The 20,112-nt window shown below is 31.6% G+C and overlaps 1 protein-coding gene across 1 annotated transcript in view; it reads right to left on the bottom strand.

Moving 5' to 3' along the window:
- Window positions 1-595: 595 nt before the first annotated feature.
- ADAM2 (ADAM metallopeptidase domain 2) overlaps window positions 596-20,112 on the bottom strand; it is a 93,685-nt gene continuing 74,168 nt past the window's right edge. Inside the window, exons 17-20 of the mRNA XM_039853574.1 lie at window positions 7,354-7,431; window positions 7,021-7,153; window positions 1,872-2,031; window positions 596-629 (exon numbers count right to left, since the gene is read on the bottom strand). Coding sequence (XP_039709508.1) covers window positions 596-629; window positions 1,872-2,031; window positions 7,021-7,153; window positions 7,354-7,431 — 405 coding nt within the window. The remainder of the gene's footprint in view (window positions 630-1,871; window positions 2,032-7,020; window positions 7,154-7,353; window positions 7,432-20,112) is intronic.

Here is a 20,112-nt window from a genome sequence, read left to right on the forward strand (position 1 = left end):
TATATTATAAATGTTATATAATATATAAATAATATAACACAAATTATTTATGAAAACTTCTACTTTTTCTTGTCAGATCAAAACCAAAATATTCAGGTATTGAATCCCAGGCAATCAGGCAATGCATGTACTTTTTCTTTTTTTTTTTCTATTTTTCCTGTCCATCGAAGTTAATTGCTCTGGAAAAATAAATAAAGGAGGAAAAGTCACCTGTGTGCCCAATTAAACTGAAAATGATGGTTAATTCAAAAAATAGCATTAGGGTAACTTATTATAAAGTGGAGTTCTATAATGTAATTTATTTTAACCAACATTTTGAATACACAAATGCTAAAGAATTAAACATGATTAGAAGAATGTAAAAGGTAACACTGCAAGAATTTTTAAATGATAAAATGTCAATTCTATTTACTATGTCTAAGACATAATTTACAGTATTGAAAAATATTCTCCAATTTAATATCATATGCATCTGTATGACTATACTATTTAATAATTCATATTTATCTAATACATGAGATTATCTCTGTCTCTCCCTCTCATCCCTATAATATTTGATACTCACTGTGATATTATGGATTCTCTGTTTTCCAGGCTACTCTTTGGTTTCACTCTCACTTTCAAGTTGCCTATATATTTAAAAATACATACAGTCCCTTAAAATTATATTTTCTTCAAATATTGTTCTACAAAACTCTGTACCATCTGTCAGTATTGAAACAGTTTTGAATCCCTATCTGAGATCTGGGAGCAGCCACTATCTGATAACATCTTACCACCGAGAACATCTCTCAGCTGGTAATCTAGAGTAACATGAGAAAAATACACAGTAATGTAAGTTTACCTGAAAATAAACTCAGATCATTTTCGTATTCATAACATTATTAGCTAAATAACTTTAAACGTTACCATTTATCTCCTGCCCTATTTATTTCTGTTAATTTTACCAGCTACTTTGCCCTCTAAAGATATTTGATGTTAGTTTTTCCACAACGAAGTCAGCCAATATAAGAAAATTTCTTTAATATATTTAAATATTAACTGAATGTTAACTATTATACATGCTGCATATTATTTCACCAAATTTACATACACAGAATTTCAAAATATTCTATGAAATGTGTTCCCTTTTAATTTATATTATCTCATCATCTTTAAATATTATACAAAATTTAATTCACTTTAGGAAAAAAAAGGACCCAGATATAAAACTCAAAGATATAAATTATTTTATATCAATTTCCTTGAAGAAAAGAAGATTAATTTTAACATTTATTTTTATTCTTGAAACATATTTTCAGATATTTCTTCTAAGGTTTTTTAATTTAAAAAATTATTTGTTTTATTTTTTTTTCTGTAGATTAGCCATGGCTATAATCTAGATTTTTCATTCTTAATATTATATATTCATTTTTAATTTTTTCCACCTATAGCTGCTTGTCTCTCAATTTATTAACCACATAAAAGGCTAACTACTCTCCTGGATTTTTTTGCTAACTTTTACTAAAATAGTTTATGAAAAAATTCTTTTAATATATAAATATTAAAAATAAAGTAATGTTTAGTACATATTTAATAATTAAGATCAAATAATAAAAGGAGGTAGATAAACATTTTCTAGAAATCATTCCCACTTAATTTTACCCCTAACAAGTCCAAGTTGTTATGAGGTTAAAATTGCTGACCTTTTAAAAAATTCAGTTCATTCTTTATTATATTAATTATTGACAGATTAAGTATTAAATTTCCCTATAAAGATAAAATTAAATCTGATTTATTATTAGTAACATCATGGTATTATTTATTAACACATTACTATAAATGCCAACAAATTATAAAAGTAATGAATCTTAAATATGAAATCAATATACTCATCGCTTGTATACTCCTCAGTTTTCCATTTTTTTCTTTGGAAATAAACTTTTACCAGGGTTGCAATCATTACACAGAGAATAATGAAAAATGGAATGAGTAGGAAAACTGGCCATCTTGTAGGTTTGGAATGATAAACATTCTCAATATAGATCTTTTCTAGGAAAGAAAACATTGGTGATTCGAAAGCAATTATCAGGAATATGCACAGACATTTCTGTATTTTAATATAACTATTAAAAATATTTAAACTATTTAATAATTTACATTTAACATTCTTTAAAGAAGTAAATAAGTTGACGGTGTAAGTGCCCAAAGAGATGCTTCTAACTCTTATAATAATGATCCTATCCCTTGCTTTTTATTGCAAACCTTCTATTCCATGTAGTCTCTTTTCAGAACTGTCCGATAATATAGATGAAAGAATTAAGGTGTAATCCCTGGAAGAGCTGAGTTTTTCTCAAACTCAATTTTTAGTAAGAAATACTGTACATATAAGAAAATTTTAATAAAGTCCAAATTAACTTTTCTTTTATTATACTGATATATATTTTCATGATTTATCTAAGAAAGGATTGCTTATCCCAAGGTCACGTAAAATTTTCCTGTTTCTTTCAATAAGATTTATAATTCTAGCTTCTATATTTAGATTTATGATCTATCCCATATGAATTGAGTAAGCTGAATTTTTTTTTTTAGATATAAATCTTTTCTGGCAATATTTCTTTCTACTTTATTTTTTTTAAATTAAGTTTATTGGGGTAACATTGGTTAATACAATTATATAATTTTCAGGTGTACATTATCATTTGACATCTGTATAATCTATTATGTTTACTACCCAAAATCCAGTTTCCTTCAGCTACCATAAATTTCATCCCCTTGATCCACTTCACCCTTCCCCTAAACCCTATATTTGACCTCCTTTACCTCTTCTACCTCCTCCCTCCTCTCCTACTCCACTAGTAACCACTAGTCTATAGTCCTCTGGTAACCACTAGTCTATAGTCCGTGTCAATGAGTCTTCGTTTGTTTGTCCTACTCATTTGTTGCTTTTAGGTTTATATCCTACATGTAAGTGATATCATGTGATTTTCAACTTTTTCTGCCTGGCTTATTTCGCTTAGCATGATTATCTCGAGGTCCACCCATGTTGTCACAAATGACAGTATTGCAACTCTTCTTATGGCTGAGTAATATTCTACTGTATATATGTACCACAGCTTCCTTAGCCAATCATCTATCATAGAACACTTTGGTTGCTTCTATGTCCTGGCCATTGTAAATAATGCTGCTATGAACATCAGTGTGCAAATATCTTTTTAGATATAAGTTTTCAAGTCTTTGGGGTAAAGTAAGTTGAAATTTTTGAGATTCTTTGGGGTTGTGTGGATATCCAGTTGTTACAGTATAATGTTTCAAACTGACTTTCCCCACTGAACTAACTTTACTTTTCTTGAAAAATTGATTACTCTTATATGAATGGGTAAATTTCTAGATCATTCCTTTGATCTATTTATATATCTATACAAATGCCACGATGTCTTGATTAATCTAACTGTATACTAAATCTATACCATAAGAAATTCAATATAAGGCAAATAGGCTAACTTGTTCTTCTTTGTTATTCTTTTTGTATATTTTAAAATCAAATTGTTAATATCTAAAAGTTGCATGTTTTTACAATTCAGTCTTTTAATCTATAGAATTAATTTGGTAAGAAGGTTTATTATTTTAGCGAATTAAATTGCTAAAATAATAAACCTTCTAATAGGTGAATATGGCATATTCATTTATTTGTATGTTTAACGTTTACTTCATTTTTTTTTTAGTTTCAATGTAAAGATCTTGCACATACTTTGTTAAATTTATTCCTAATATTTTATATTGTGATGGTATTATAAATGGTACTGATTTTAAGTTGATTTTTATTTACTGCTGCTATTATATAATAATACTATTGACTTTTGAATGTTTTCCTTTGAAATTTCAAAAACTATTGCTTCCAAAAGTGTTTTTGTAGATTCTTTAGGACTTTTTACGTAATTAACCATATCGTTGTTTTTTTCATTTCATCCTTTTCAATCTTTATGCTCCTGATTTGTCATTCTTTTGTTACTTCACTGCCTAGGACCTATGGTAAAAATGTTGACTAGATGAGACTTTATTCGCTTGCTCTCAATATTTTGAGAAAAATAACATATTTCATCACAAAATATATTAACTGTTTTTTGCTAATGCTTTTTATTAGATTGATGAAGTTAGTAGTTGGTTTCTTTTTTAAAAATTCATGAAAAATGGTGAATTTTGTCAAATAATTTTCTGCATCATATTAAATATTGTATACCTTAAAAATTTTGTCGATTTGGTTAATTGCATTGATCAACATTCAAATGATAAAAGAGTCTTGCATTTCCAAGATAAACCCCATATTGTCTGGATTATTATCTTTTTAATATAGATAGCTATATAACATGAGCTAATGTTTTGTTGAAAATGTTTACGTCTATGTTCATAAAAACAATTATTCTGTAATTTTTTTCTTTGTTAATTTCTTTGTCTGGATTAGGCATCTGGGTTATGTTTGCCTCATACAATGATCTGATAAAAGTTGCTCCCACCACTGTTTTTCGAAATGGCATTTCCTCCATGAAAAAAATTGGTGGAATTAACCTGTATTTTACCATCTAAACCTGTATTTATTTTTGTTTGTGGTTGTTTTTAAAAGAACATAAACCCACAGATCAAAGAGGTTTTGGTTCCTGGTTTCTTTAATTTCAGAAATTAAAGAAATTTCCGTTGGGAATAGCCCTTTTTATATCTGAGTAGCTTTTTTTCCCATAATAGATTAGGATTCAAAGAGCATATATATTACTGAGATTACTTTCAGTGTGAGCTCATATAATTTCTTTAAAAATGTGTGAATTTCTTGTGTATTAGATAAAAATACACGCCAGGGAGCATTTGAGATATTGCTCCCCAGCATTTGTCATCAGTTTGACTCAAATAACTCTGATTAAAAATAACTCCTATAAAAATTCAAAACAATAATAATAAATATATATCCCATTAAGTAAAAGCCACACCCACAAACCTCTTTGTGATAAGCCTTTTTCTATATTGGGCTCTGGGGCTGCCATAGAATAACCTATTTAAGATTCCTAGTAAGCTTATTGTTTGGGAGTTTTTATGAGGCATTCTAATATTTAGGAGGGCTTTCATTTAGATGAAGATACCTAAGAGGCATCACTTTATGTTTTCTGAAGTTTTCATAGAGGTTATATGTTTGACTTAATTTTTATCTGAGATCAAATTTGTTGCTTAATATCTCAAATTTGGCTGTCTGATATTTTTTACTTTAAGAATATTTTGCTGGAACAGACCAGGAATGAGAATTAGTTTCTTTTTAAACAAACAAACAACCAAACATCCTAGCTCTTTTACATTTTACTGGAAAATTGAACTATTTCTGTATTAATTATTACTGTCTTATATTTTATCATAGGTAACTTAAGTCACCTACCTGGAAATCTTTACAATCTACCTGAAAAATCTTGCCAAACAGAACCATGAATTCTACCTTCCACATTACCACAGGCAGTAGTTATGCCAAACAATTCACCACTTCACAAATCTCATTTTTCCAACTTCTAATAACATGCTTTCAGATTGCTCGCCAACAGTCTTCTAAGACAATTTTATTATATACTAATAGTTTTCAACTGTTTCCTAGAGGTCTTTCTACCTTTTATGCACCATCTAATTCTAAAGCTAATGCCACATGTTTTAGATTCTTATTGTATAAATACATCTTCTGGTATCAAATTGTATATAAGAGAAAGAGAGAGCTGTGCAAGAAACTGCCCCCAAATTTAGTAACTTAAAACAATCATATTTAGTTTTGTTTATTTTGTGGGTCATGAATTTGGGGAGGTCTTCGTTATGTGGTTGTATTTCTGTGTCTCAGTGTAGTTAAATTTTATACAGAAAGGATAATTTTCAACAGAATAAGTGTTCCAACAATGAGAATTCAAAGAATTAATATTCTAAAAGACCTAGTCAGAATCTGCAGGAAGGCCATGGAAGTCTCAGAATTCCACTTCTGTACATTTTTCTGACTTATATCACTAAGGTCAATCTGGATTCCAGGAAAGGAGTAGTCTTCTCTGCTCATTGGGGAAATGGCACGTGTGTGCATTAACAGAAGCAGTTAATTGCAGTAATTTGAACATAAGCTACTGAAAGCTAATTGTTACTACTAAAATGGAAATAGCTTTATAATGTATTAAATATTTTGTAATGTTACCATTTATTAATCTGTTACCATATAACCTTAAATATAATATTTTAAACAATGGAATGAATGTGGAAATATTAAGAACTCTGGCTCAAAATCGAGTAAAAACCTGCTTTAATTATATATAAATTTAATTTTTTATATAAAGGAAGTCTGGCCCTAAGCATCATTGAATATGCTGGTTTGCTCTAAAGTCCATTCCTGCTTTGAACTAAAAAAATTTAGGGCGCTACATTCCCCAAGCTCCTTGATCTTTTGTCTTCTAGTTAGATTTGGCCAATGGGAGTCAATGGGTAAAATTTGAGGGTCAGAAGAGTAAAATAATCATGGTATTTATTCCTCTCCAGTAGTGGCTGTGAATGCTCTACATCATGCTGAACAGTGCCTCTCCTTGTGGTCTAGATTCTAATATAAAGCCTTGACCATAGTTATGTCATATTAGGTGACTCAGATCTGGTTCTAGAGGTACCACCTCCTTTTATTGTCCCTTCAACCCTAAGAAATGATAGTAGATTCCTGCTGTTGCTAATTTCTGGTTTACCTTATCATTCTCTGACTAGTTTTCATCTCTGCCATTTCATCTTACCTAATGCCTTATGTAAAATTCCTTCTGTATGAAGGACTAAAGTGGTTTCTGTTTTCCAGCCTGGGCCTTAACTGACATATCTCACCTATAATATATATTACATTACTTTCTGTAAGTAAAACATAAGTTAAATAGCTTATATGATTTATTATTTAATGTTCAAACATAATCTAAATATGAACTGGCAGATTAGATATTATTAATTTTAATTTAATAAATTAAAATGTTATTCTAATGATGTTTTCAATTTGTTATTAATACTTACCAGGATTTCGTGCTCCTGTAGGTGGAAAATTGCCACTGTCAATGCTCCCACCAGGAAAAGAATCATCTTCAGTATTGCAGTTTGGAGGTAAATATCTGGGTTTACAGTGACAGTTATCTTTATTATTACACACCTGAAAAAAAGAGAAATATAAGTAGCTCAAAATATTTGTGTTCAAGTATAATTTTAAAATAATGCTTAAGTCAGATAAGGTTGATTTTCTTATGAGGTTTATAAATGTGTGTGTGAGTGTGTGTGTGTGCGTAGCTGTGTTTTCTTTCCTAGAATCACTTTTAATGATTTGCATTCTTTCCTCATAGTACTGGTACTTACACCCTGATTGTTGCATTTTGATGAAGGACAGTCATAAACAATCTCAGTATTATCTATACATTCCTTATTCTTGCACACCTAAAAGGAAATAAGCCAAACTAAGTTAACTGAAATCATTTGTATTTGGTATCTAATTAAAAGTTATTCATTTAATAATAAATATTATGCTATTATGTTTTCAGCACTAGATGAGACTCTGATTACCTGAGAATAAAAAAAACAATAAAAACATCTTTCATGCTTATTGTGGGATAGAAGGTATAACCATGAAATAGACAAAAAAGGCAAAGATAAATATGTGATAATTAGTATAATGAAAAAAGCTTTATGAAAAAATAAAATACAAGGAATTTATCTAACATGTGAGAACAGTGAAACCTTCTTATCTAACATGTGAGAACAGTGAAACCTAATGTTGAACATAATTTAAACATAAAAATGAAATACAAGATACTTATAAGAAAAGAAATATTTAAAATGACCCTCCATAGACTATTCGGAGTGTTGGTCAAGATGGTGGAGCAGGTAAGCACTGTGCTTGCCTCCTCCCATGACCACCCTAAAATTACAACTAAAATATAGACCAATCACCCTGGAGAACCATCCAAAGATTAGATGAACAGAGGTCCTATAACTAAAGATATAAAGAAGAAGCCATTTTGACCTGAGAGTAGAGGCAGAGATGCAAAACAGGTTGGGTTCCTACCTTCTTGTGATAGTCAAGAATCAGGAGGAAGATCTCAACTGAGGGGTCTTTGCCCCTCACCAGTGCCAGGAAGAGCAGCTCCCAAAACATCTGGCTGTGAAAATCAGTCAGATTCCATCCATCTGGGTGAGACAGAAGGATGCTGGAAACCCAGACATGGCCCACACACAGACTCTCTCACTTCCAGGCACTCACCCTAAGCTCTAGTGGAGGGATTGTGACTTGGGGGATGCCAGAAACATACAGGAAGAGACTGAATAGTGTGGCTAAAGGGTGAGGGCTGGACTGAGAGCCTCCATTTTGCCTATGTTGAGCCCTACTCCCCTGTAGTTGGCAAGCACAATACCCTCTTTCCTGTCCCTGTGCTGAGCCCTACTCCCTTGTAGTTGGCAAGCACAATGCCCTCTTTCCTGTCTCTGTGTTGAGCCCTCCCCCAAATGGCCAAATATGAACTTGCATTGGCCTGGTGAGCCGCACATACTACACCCTGGTGACTCCCTGTGTATCCGCCCAATCCAACTTATACACCACCAGAGGTTTTATCATGGCTGGCAGGTAGCTGTTGTTGCCCTGAGCTTTACTTTTTCTTGGACAACTCTTGGAAGTTTTTGAGCCTTAGAGACAGCTGACAGGCATTGGCAGACCTAGGGTTCCCTAGGCCTTTTGCTGAACTGCCCCAAGCCCAGTACTGGTGACAACCAACCTCGATTTGCTGTGTATCCTCTCCCAAGTACCTCCAAGTCCAGAACAGGCAGTTACCAACCATGGGTCTCTTTGTAGCTCCTACCAGATCACCCCAGGCCAATCACAGGCAGCAGGTGAACTTAGCCTGCATAAGAAGCCCTTCCAAGAGGCCCCAGAACCAGCACATCTGGTGGCCAGCTTTAAACTATAATAGAAAACCACCAGATTAGCCCCACAAGCTGCACTTCCAAAGGGTGGTCTCAGAAGGCACCTGAACATGCTAAAATGAAGCCTACTTCATGGGGTTAATCCTTGCATAGCAGCTCATATGCTATGGTCGTGAGCACTCCTCAAAGCTAGTAAACCTGAAGGTCAATCCCATCTGCTGATGTACCTACAGCAATCAAAGCTCAAATACAACAGGAGGTCACACACAACCCACACAAACGACACTCCTGGGGCATCCAGCTCAGGTGACCAGGGTGGCTACACTACTGTGCCCCAAAGGACAGATTTTATATAAAGCCACCTGGCCAAGACTAGGAGATATAGCATATCTACCTAATACATAGAAACAAATACAGAGAGGCAACCAAAACGAGGAAACAAACAAACAAAAATGTCTTAAATGAAAAAATAGGAGAAAACTCCAGGAAAACAAAACAAAACAAAATGGAGGCAAGCAATGCTTTAGATACAGAGTTCAAAACAATGGTTATAAGGATGTTCAAGGAATTTAGTGAGAATTTCAACAAAGAGATAGCAAGCATAGAAAAGAACTAGAAACCAATTTTAAAAAGTCAGAAATGAAGAATATACTAGAAGGAATCCAGAGCAGATTAGATGAAGCAGAGGATCAAATCAGTGATTTAGGTAATGAGATAGCAGAAAACAACCAATTGAAACAGCAAAAAGGAAAAAAGAATTAAAAAAATGAGGATAGTTCAAGGGCATCTAGGACATTGGCATAACAATATTCACCTCATAGGGGTACTAGAAAGAAAAAAGAGAGAACAAATGATTAAGAACCTATTTGAAGAAATAATGACCAAAAACTTTCATGACCTGGTGAAGAAAATAGACATACAAGTTCAGGAATCGCAGAGATTCCCAAACAGATAAAGACAAAGAGACCCAAATCAAGAAACGTATTTAAAATGTCAAAGATTAGAGATAAAAAGAATCTAAAAAGCAACAAGACAAAGTCAGTTAGTTATTTAAAGGGAACCCCCATAAGACTGTTAACTGATTTCTCAATAAAACCTTTGCAGGCCAGAAGGATGGCATGAAATATTTAAAGCGATGAAAAGTAAGGAACCACAATCAGGACTACTCTACCCAACAAAGTTGGCATTTAAAATTGAGAGAGAGATAAAGAGCTTCCCAGACAAGAAAAAGCTAAAGGAATTCATCATCAAACAAGTATTACAAGAAATGTTAAAGAAACTTCTTTAAGAAGGAGGAAATATATATGAATAATAAAAAGGCAATAACCACATACCTATCGATAATTACTTTAATGTCAATGAATTAAATAATTCAATCAAAAGACATAGGATAGCTGAATGGATAAGAAAACAAGATTTAAACATATGCTGTCTACAAGAGACCCACTTCAGATTGAAAGACACACACAGACTGAAAGTAAAGGGATGAAAAAGATATTTCATACAAATGGAAACAAAACAAAAAAAAGCTAGGATATTAATACTTAGACAAAATAGACTTTAAAACAAAGGCTACAGTAAGAGACAAAAAGGTACATTACAAAATGATAAAGGGATCAGTCCAACAACAGGATATAACCCTTGTAAACATTTATGCACCTAATATAGGAACATCTAAATACAAAAAGCAAATATTAACTGACATAAAGGAAGAGATTGACAGTAACATAGTCATAGTAGGGAACTTTAACACTCCATTGACATCAAGGGATAGATCTTCTAGAAAAATCAACAAGAGAAGAGCAACCTTAAATGACACATTAGATCACATAAATGTAATTAATATTTTTAGAGCATTTCACTCAAAGCAACAGAATATATGTTATTTTCAAGGACACATGGAACATTTTCCGAGATAGACCACATATTAGGCCACAAAGCAATTCTCAATAAATTTAAGAAGACTGAAATCATAACAAGCATCTTCTCCAAACACAAAGTTATAAAACTAGAGATCAATTACAAGAAAAAAAAAAACTGAAAAACACACTAACACATAAAGGCTATATAACATGCTACTAAACAATAAAGAGCTATCAATGAAATCAAGAAAAAAATTAAAAGAGAAAAATACAAACAAGAACACAACAATCCAAACTCTATGGGACACAGTGAAAGCAGTTCTAAGAGGGAAATTCATAACAATACAGGGCTACTTCAAGAAAGAAAACAAAAAAATTTCTCAAATAAGCAATCTAAGTTACACCTAAAAGAACTAGAAAAAGAACAGCAAAGAGAGCCCAAAGTAAGTAGAAGTAAGGAAATAATAAAGATCAAAATGGAAATAATCACAATGGAGTCTAAAAATTACAAAAGATCAGTAAAACCAAGAGCTGATTCCTTGAAAAGATAAACAAAATTGAGAAACCTTTAACCAGACTCATCATATATAAAATAGAGGACTCAAATACGTAAAATCAGAAATGAAAGAGGAGAAGTGACAAGTGAAAGAATGGAAATACAAAAAATTAGAAGAAAATATTACAATTGCATGCCAACAGATTTGACAATATGGAAGAAATTGATAAATTTCTATAAACATACAATGTTCCAAGAATGAAACAAGAAGAAAGAGAAAAATCTGAACAGACCAGTTACTACTAACAATACTGAATCATTATTCAAAAAACTCCCCACAAACAAAAGTTCTGGACAAGATGGCTTCACAGCTTCATTCTACCATACATTCAAAGAAGAATTAACACCTATTTTTCTCAAACTCTTCCAAAAAATACAAGAGGATAGAAGGCTCCCAACCTCATTTTAAGAGGCCATCATTATCCTGCTTCCAAAGGCAATACAAAAAATAAAATTATAGACTAAAATCCCCGATGAACATAGATGCAAAAATCCCCACCAAAATATTAGCAAACCAAATTTAGCAAAACATTAAAAAGATCATACACTATAATCAAGTGAGATCATTACTGGGATACAAGTTTGGTTTAATAACAACAAATCAATGAACATTGTACATCACCGCATAAACAAAATGAAAAATCAAAATTATATGATTGTATCAATAGTGTAGTAAAAGCATTTGACAAAATCCAGCATTCATTTGTGATAAAAACAAATTTTCAGCAAAGTGGGAATAGACAAAACATACTTCAACATAGTAAAGGCCATATATGACAAACTCACAGCTAACATACTCAAGAGGGAAAAGTTAAAAGCATTCCCCTTATGATCAGGAACAAGACAAGGATATCCACTTTCACCACTTCTATTCAACAAAGTATTGGAAGTCCTAACCACAATTAGACAATAAAAAAAATTAAAATAAAAAAATTTTAAAAAAAGGCATCTGAATTGGAAAGTAGTAAAATTCATTCTTTGCAGATGACATGATACTATATATAGAGAACGCTAAAAATTTCACCTAACAAGAGTTAGAACTCATAAGTGAATTCAGTAAAGTAGCAGAACACAAAATTAATATTCACAAGTGAGTTGCATTTCTATACACCAAATAAAGAATTATTAGAAAGAGAAATTAAGAAAACAATCCCATTTGCAACTGCATCAAAAAAAATACCTTGGAATAAATTTAATTAATGAGGTAAAAGACTTGTAGTTGGAAAATTATAAGACAGTAAAGAAAGTAATTGAGGAAAATACAAATAATGGAAGCATATACCATGCTCATAAGTAGGAAAAATTAACATCGTTAAAATGTCCATATAATACCCAAAGCAATCTAAAGTGATTATTTATATAACTTACAAAGTGATCACCACTCATCTGACATCATACGTAGTTGTTACAATATTATTGACTATATTCCTTATGCTATACTTTATATCCCCATGATTGTTTTGTAACTACCAATTTGTAATTCTTAATCCCTTCCCCCTTTTTCCCACCCCACAACTCCTCCTATCTGGCAACCATCAAAATATTCTATGAGTTTGCTTCTGTTTTGTTTATTTATTTTCTTCTTGAGATTCCACTCCTAAGTGAAATAATATCGCATTTCTCTTTCTCTGTCTGGCTTACTCCACTCATAACAGTACCCTCTAGGTCCATCCATGTTATTGCAGATGGCAAGATTTCGTTCTTTTATATGGCTAAGTAATATTCTAACACATATATGTACCACCTCTTTTTTATCCATTCATCCATTAATGGACACCTAGGTCACCTCCATATCTTGGTTATTATATAATACTGTGAACATATGGACATATGGACAAATGAACATATGGATTCACATGTTCCTTTGAAGTAGTGTTTTGGGTTTATTCAGATAAATATCCAGAAGTGACATTATTGGGTCTTTCTTTGTCTTATTACAGTCTTTGTTATAAAGTCTATTTTGTCTAGGATAAGTATTGTTACCCTAGCCTTTGTTTCCATATGGATGAAATATCATTTTCCGTAGCTGTACTCTCCATTTCTGTGTGTCTTTCAATCTGAAGTGTGTCTCTTGTGAGCAGCATATGTAAGGATCTTGTTTTCTTATCCATTCAGCCACCCTATCTTTTGATTGGAGCATTTAATTCATTTACATTTAAAGTAATTGCTGAGGGAATTTATCACCATGAGACATGGCCTACAAAAATATACTAAAAGGAATCCTTCATGTTAAATAAAAGGTTGCTAGTGTACAGCTAGAAATCATGTGCAAAATTAAAGATCTCTTGTAAAGTTAAATAAATGGAAACATAAAAATCAGTATTAATGTGATTTTGATTTATAACTCCATTTAAAAAAATTTCTATGACGTCTAAAAGACATGCATAAGATAATTTTAAATCTATGTTAATGGCTACACAGTATATAAACATGCAATTTTTGACATCAAAAACAAGTGTCAAGAGCAAACAGTAAAGGAGTGGAAGTTTTTTATGTGCTTAAAGTCAATTTGGTATCAATTCAAAGTAGATTGTTATAAATTTAGTATGTTATATATAATCATATGGTTGTAATCATAAAGAAAACATCTGTAGAATATACACAAAGTGAAATGAAAAAAAAATAGTCAAGTGTCACTAAAGAACATCAAGGAAGTTGCTAATGAATAAAATGAGGGAAAAAAATTATAAAAAGTACAAAGAATAAATAATAAAATGGCAAAAACAAATCCTTTTCTATAAATAATTAATAATAATGTTAATGGTTTATCAAATAGCATAAATTGTCAGATTAGATTATATTTTTCAACTCTGTGCTGATAGAGACTCTCTTCAAAAGACTCACTTGGTATCTAGTGACACAAACATGTTGAAAGTGGAAGAATTAAAATAGATATTCCATGAAAATAGTAACAAAAGAAAGCATAAATGGTTATAATAATATCAGACAAAATAGATCTTAAATCAACTACCATTACAAATGAAAACAAGAACATAAAACACCAAAGACTTATGAGACATATTGCAAAACACTGCTGAGAGAAAATTTTAACTGTAAACCCTTACGTTAAGAAAGAAAAATGATCTTAAATCAAAAACCTAAGTTTGCACCCTAAGTAAATAAATAAAAAACATACTAAACCCAAAGCTAGTAGGAGGAAGGAAATCATAAAGATTAGATGATGCTTAACAAAATAGAGAATAGAAAAATGAAAAACAAAATTGAAAACCCTTTACCTAGAATGACTAAAAAAAGAGAGAAAACTCAAATATTTAACTTACAAATTGCTACTACTTTTACAGAAATATTGAGGATTATGAGTACTATGACAAATTATAAGCCAACAATTTGTATAAGTCTGATAAAATGGAAAAATCTCTAGGAACACCCATCTACCAACACTAAATCACAAAGAAAGAGAAAATCTGAATAGACTTATAACTCATAAGGAGTTTAAAATGAAAATAATAATTTTTTTAAAAAACTTTGAAACGAAGATAATTCCTGGACTGATGGCTTCATTGGTAAATTCTACTACTTAGAGAAGAATTAAATCAAACTTTCTCAAACTCTTCCAAAATATTTGAACAAGAGAGAACACTTCTGGTTGCATGGTATGAGGCCAATGTTACTCTAATACAAAGACACTATGAGAAAGGAAAACTACAAACCAATATTGATTTTGAACATTGATGCAACTTTCTCAACAAAAAACTAGTAAATGAAATTCAGCAGCATATTAAAAAGTTTATACAATATGACCAGTGGGATTTGTTCCCAGAATATAAAGATAGTTTAACATAAAAAAAAAATCAATCAATGAAATACACTACCTCAATGTACTTAAGGCCATCTATAAAAAACACACAGCTCACATAGTACGTGATGATTTTTTTAGTTTTTCCTCTAACATCAAAAACAATACAAAGATAATTACTTTCATGACTTCTAGTCATCAAAGTATTGAAAATTCTATCCATAGCAAGAAAAAGAAATAAATGGCATAAAGAAATAAAACGGCATAAAGAAATAAAATTATCTCTGTTCACAGATGACATAACTTTATATGTAGAAAATCATAAATATTACACATACACACACAATTTTAGAACTAGTAAACAAATTCAGCAGAGTTGCAGAACACAAAATCAACACATAATAATCAATTGCATTACTACATGTTAATGGCGCATATTTTGAAAAGGGAATTAAGTAAACAGTTTCATTTACAATAGCATCAAAAATAATAAAATATTTAGGAATACACTTAATCAAGGAAATGAAAGACTTGTACACTGAAAACTAGAAAACATTGCTGAACAATATTAAAGAAGACACATGTAGAAATATATCCCATGTTTATGCATCGAAGAAAAGATTGTTAAGCTGTCAATACTACCCAAGGCAACTTGCAGATTCAACATAGAACTTAGAAAATCCCAATGTTTTTTGCGGAAATAGAAAAACACATCCTAAAACTCATTATAGAATTTTAAGAGACTACAAATAGGTAAAACAATCTTGAAAAAAAAGAAAAATTTGAACACCCACTTATTGATTTCAAATTTGCTAAAAAAACTACGGTAATCAAAACAGTGTGATACTAACGTAAACAAAGACATATAGACCAGTGGAAAAGAATAAAGGGCCCGGAAATAGTCTTTCAGATATGGCCAAATGATTTTCAATAAAATTGCCATAGAAAGTCACACTAAATAGCTACATGCAAAAGAATGAACTTGGACCTTTCACTTAAACCATATACAAAAAAATAACTCAAAATGGATCCTAAACTCAAATGTAAGATATAAAACTACCAAACTTCTAGAATAAAATGTAGGGGGAAAATTTCATGATATTGGATTTGGCAATGATTTCTTGAATATAACACAAAAAGTATAGGCAAAAAGATAAATAAATAAATTGGACTTTATCTAAATTAAAAACTTTTGTGCATCAAAGCAATCAACAAAGTTAAATGTATCCCATAGAATGAGAGAAAATATTTGTAAATCTTATATCTAACTATGAATTAATAATTAGAAAATATAAAGAACTCCTAAAACTTAACAACCCTATTAAATTTTTTTAAAATGAGCAAAGGATATGAATAGACATTTCTCTAAAAAAGATATGCAAATGTCTGATAAGGATGGAGATAAGCTCAACATTACTAATCATTAGAAAAATAAAAAATGATAATGAGGTGCCACTTCAACCCATTAGAATAGCTATTAGAAAGAATACAAAAGAACAAATGTTGGTGAGGATGTGGAGAAATTGTAACCCTTGTGCATCGATGGTGGGAATGTAAAGTAGTAGAAAACAGTATAGGAATTCCTCAAGAATCAAATGAAATTACCATATGATCCAGCAATTTCACCTTTAGATACATAATCCAAACACTTGAAAACAAGAACTTGAGCAGAAATTTGTACATTAATGATGATAGCGGCATTATTTACAACAGCCCAAAGATTGAAATAAACCAAATTTCTATTGATGGATGCATGAATAAACAACATATGGTATAAACTTCTAATGGAACATTATTGAGCCTTTTAAAGGAATGAAATTTTGATACACACAACAACATGGATTAAATTGAAAACATTATGCCAGGTGAAATAAGCCAAACTCAAAGGACAAATATTGAATAATTCCATTTGTATGAGGTAACCAGAATATTCAAATTTATGGAGACAGAAAGTAGAATAGTAATTACCAGGGGCTGTGGATAGGGGTCACTGGGGAATTATAGTTTGATGGGTACAGAGTTTATCTGAAATGAAGAAAAATTTCTGGAAATGAACAGTAATGATGGTTGCACAACAATGTAAATACACTTGTGTCACTGAACTGTACACTTAAAAATGGTTAAAGTGATAAATTTTACGTTATGCATATTTTACCACAAAAATATTTTTTAATATCCAGTGCTTTAGAACTAGGATCAGAGGTAAAATCACTAAAGTCATGTTGAAAACAATACAGTTGATGTTTGAAGAACTCAGAGGTTAGGGGCAAAGACCACTGTACCATTAAAAATTAGTGTATAACTTTTGCCTCCCCCAAAACTTAACTGCAGTCAACCCTGGGTATTCTCAGAGCCCTGGTTCCAGGACCACTGTAGATAACAAAATTTATGGAGGCTCAAGTCCCTTATATAAAATGGCATAAAACAATGCATACTGTCAACCCTCCACATTTTCAGTTCCCCAACCGTAGACAAAGTACAGTTTTCACTCCACCATTAGTTGAATCCATGGATACGAAACCTGTGTATTTATTGAAAATAACCTGCATTTAAGTGTAAGTTCAAACCTGTGTTGTTTGAAGGTCAAATGTATATATTGTTATCCCATCAGCCAAGGGCATCCTAAAAAATAATGTATTGAATTCTGTTGTATATGAGGAATATACACTTTGATTGCTATGGTTGAAATTGTGTGTGTGTGGGGGGGAAGCAGAATATTTATTTAATATTATAAAAGGATTAAATGTGAATAAAACACAAGACATCAAATTAGTTCAGACAAAAATGTTTTGAAACATTTTAAAATGCATTCATTATTATAAAAACAATTAAAAATAAATAAAGGAGAGTCCTCCAGGAACACAAGTTTCAATGTTGTACATTTTTGACCATTAAAATTGATTATGTTTGGTTTCCGTTTATCAAAGTCAGCATGGTGTTTCAGACCCAGCTAGGTCACTTCCAACAATCTGCTTTATTTTCATTATTAGTGTGATATAACGATTTGTGTATATCTTTAGGGTTTTATTCTTTTTATGAGCACACAAATGGTTTATGTTTTAGCAACTTGAAACCAGTTTCTTTTTTCCATTTTAGAAGAAGAGGCAAATAAATATTACCTTTTCCACATTTTAGAATTCTTTTCATACTCTAATCTTTTATATTTTTTACTCAAGGAAAAAATATAACACCAAAGTGTTGGAGTGTTCATAATTACCATGTCTGTTTTTAATGGTGATGTCGTGTTCCACATGTATCTTCTGGTGTCCAACCATAGTGGGGATGCTAGATAATGAGAATGATGGCAATTATCTGTGATTTCTTGTTTCCATCAAATCACTCTATAACTCTTTCAGCTGTTCCCTCAGAATTGCACTAAAATATTTTTATGAGTATTTGTTGTTTATTTCTTCGACAAACATTTTAAAATCAGATTTTATGCTTATAATTTCTACTTGACCTTCAAGATTAAGACTTTATTTTAATTTTTAATTTTTTTTTATTATGGTAACATTGGTTAACTAAATCCAGTAAGTTTTCGGCATATAATTCAACAGTAAGGTGTCTGTGTGTGTGTATATAGGTGGAAGTAGGTGGTAATATTTACAACCATTTTTAATACTTAGTCATTAATGTCTGAGAATTGAAACAATGTGTATAGGATCCAATACCTCATCCTATTTCTTTGCTGATAAAAGAAATTCTGAAATTTCTTTTGACGGTCTGTTCATTCTAATCCAAATAAACATTTACATGAGTATTTAAAAAATAATGACACTAATTTGCAGAATACAAAAAATTTTTTAGAACACTAACATGATCATCTTTTAGAGCACTAACACGATCAGCACTAGCTTGATCACCTTTTGCTAATAGAAATATATGATATATATGAAGTCAAAGTTTTGTGGCCATCACTTGGATAACACCTTCCTCTACTCAGCCTCATTATCCCTCTACATTGAAACAGAAACTTCTCAAACATCATTGTGTATTGTTTTTTAATGATGAACAGTAGCATATTTTCAAGCTACTGAATGAAGTAGATGTCTATTTGGTGAAGCATCACCCTGGTCATAAAGACTGTAGTAGAATAGTGACTGCCAGATATCCCTCATCTTGTTCACTAACTGTGGTGAATAAAGATGGCATGCACCTTTTTCTTCCTTTAGTTCTGTCCAAAAATCCTTCATGAAATGTGGAGATAATGGGAGTCCATCAACCATCTTGAAAGCAAAAGAATCACTTTCAGCTTATGGCTGAAAACTAGATTGAGTCTGGATCTTTGATGACATGATGTAATCCCATAACTTCTATAGATGAACAATCTTCACTATTTTTTTATATGATGAAGAAGATAAATCATACACTGTTTAAGCCACTTGGTAGTTCTTGTTTCCTGTGCAGTTTCTCACTCCTACAGCCTATGGTAGGCTGTTTAGAAATAATGGAGAGTTAAAAATTAAAGAGAGATTAAGCAATAAATTGGGAAATATTTCCCAAAATGAATTTCATAAGAACAAAGAATACAAAGTGTTTTTGATAATTATTTGATTTAATAAAAGTTAATTTGATTCACAGCAGATTTGATTCCTTCCCAATCTTCCTTCCTTCCTTCCTTCCTTCCTTCCTTCCTTCCTTCCTTCAGCCTATTCCTTCCTTCAGCTTCCTTCCTTCTTCATTCCTTCCTTCCTTCCTTCCTTCAGCTATTCCTTCCTTCCTTCCTTCCTTCTTCCTTCTTCAACTTCTTCCTTCCTTCAGCCTTCCCTTCCTTCCTTCCTTCCTTCCTTCTTCATTCATGCAGCCTTCCTTCCTTCCTTCCTTCATTATTTCCTTCATTATTTCATTCATTCCTTCCTTCCTTCCTTCCTTCAGCCTTCCTTCTCCTTCATGCCTTCCTTCTGGCTCCATCCTTCCTTCAACTTCCTTCCTTCCTTCCTTCCTTCCATTCCCTTCGCTTCCTTCCTTCTATTCCTTCCATTCCTTCCTTCCTTCCTTCCTTCGCTCCTTCCTTCCTTCCTTCCTTC

The sequence above is a fragment of the Pteropus medius genome, unplaced genomic scaffold (assembly GCF_902729225.1).
Source record: "Pteropus medius unplaced genomic scaffold, Ma_sr-lr_union100, whole genome shotgun sequence".
Classification (NCBI taxonomy): Eukaryota; Metazoa; Chordata; class Mammalia; order Chiroptera; family Pteropodidae; genus Pteropus; species Pteropus medius.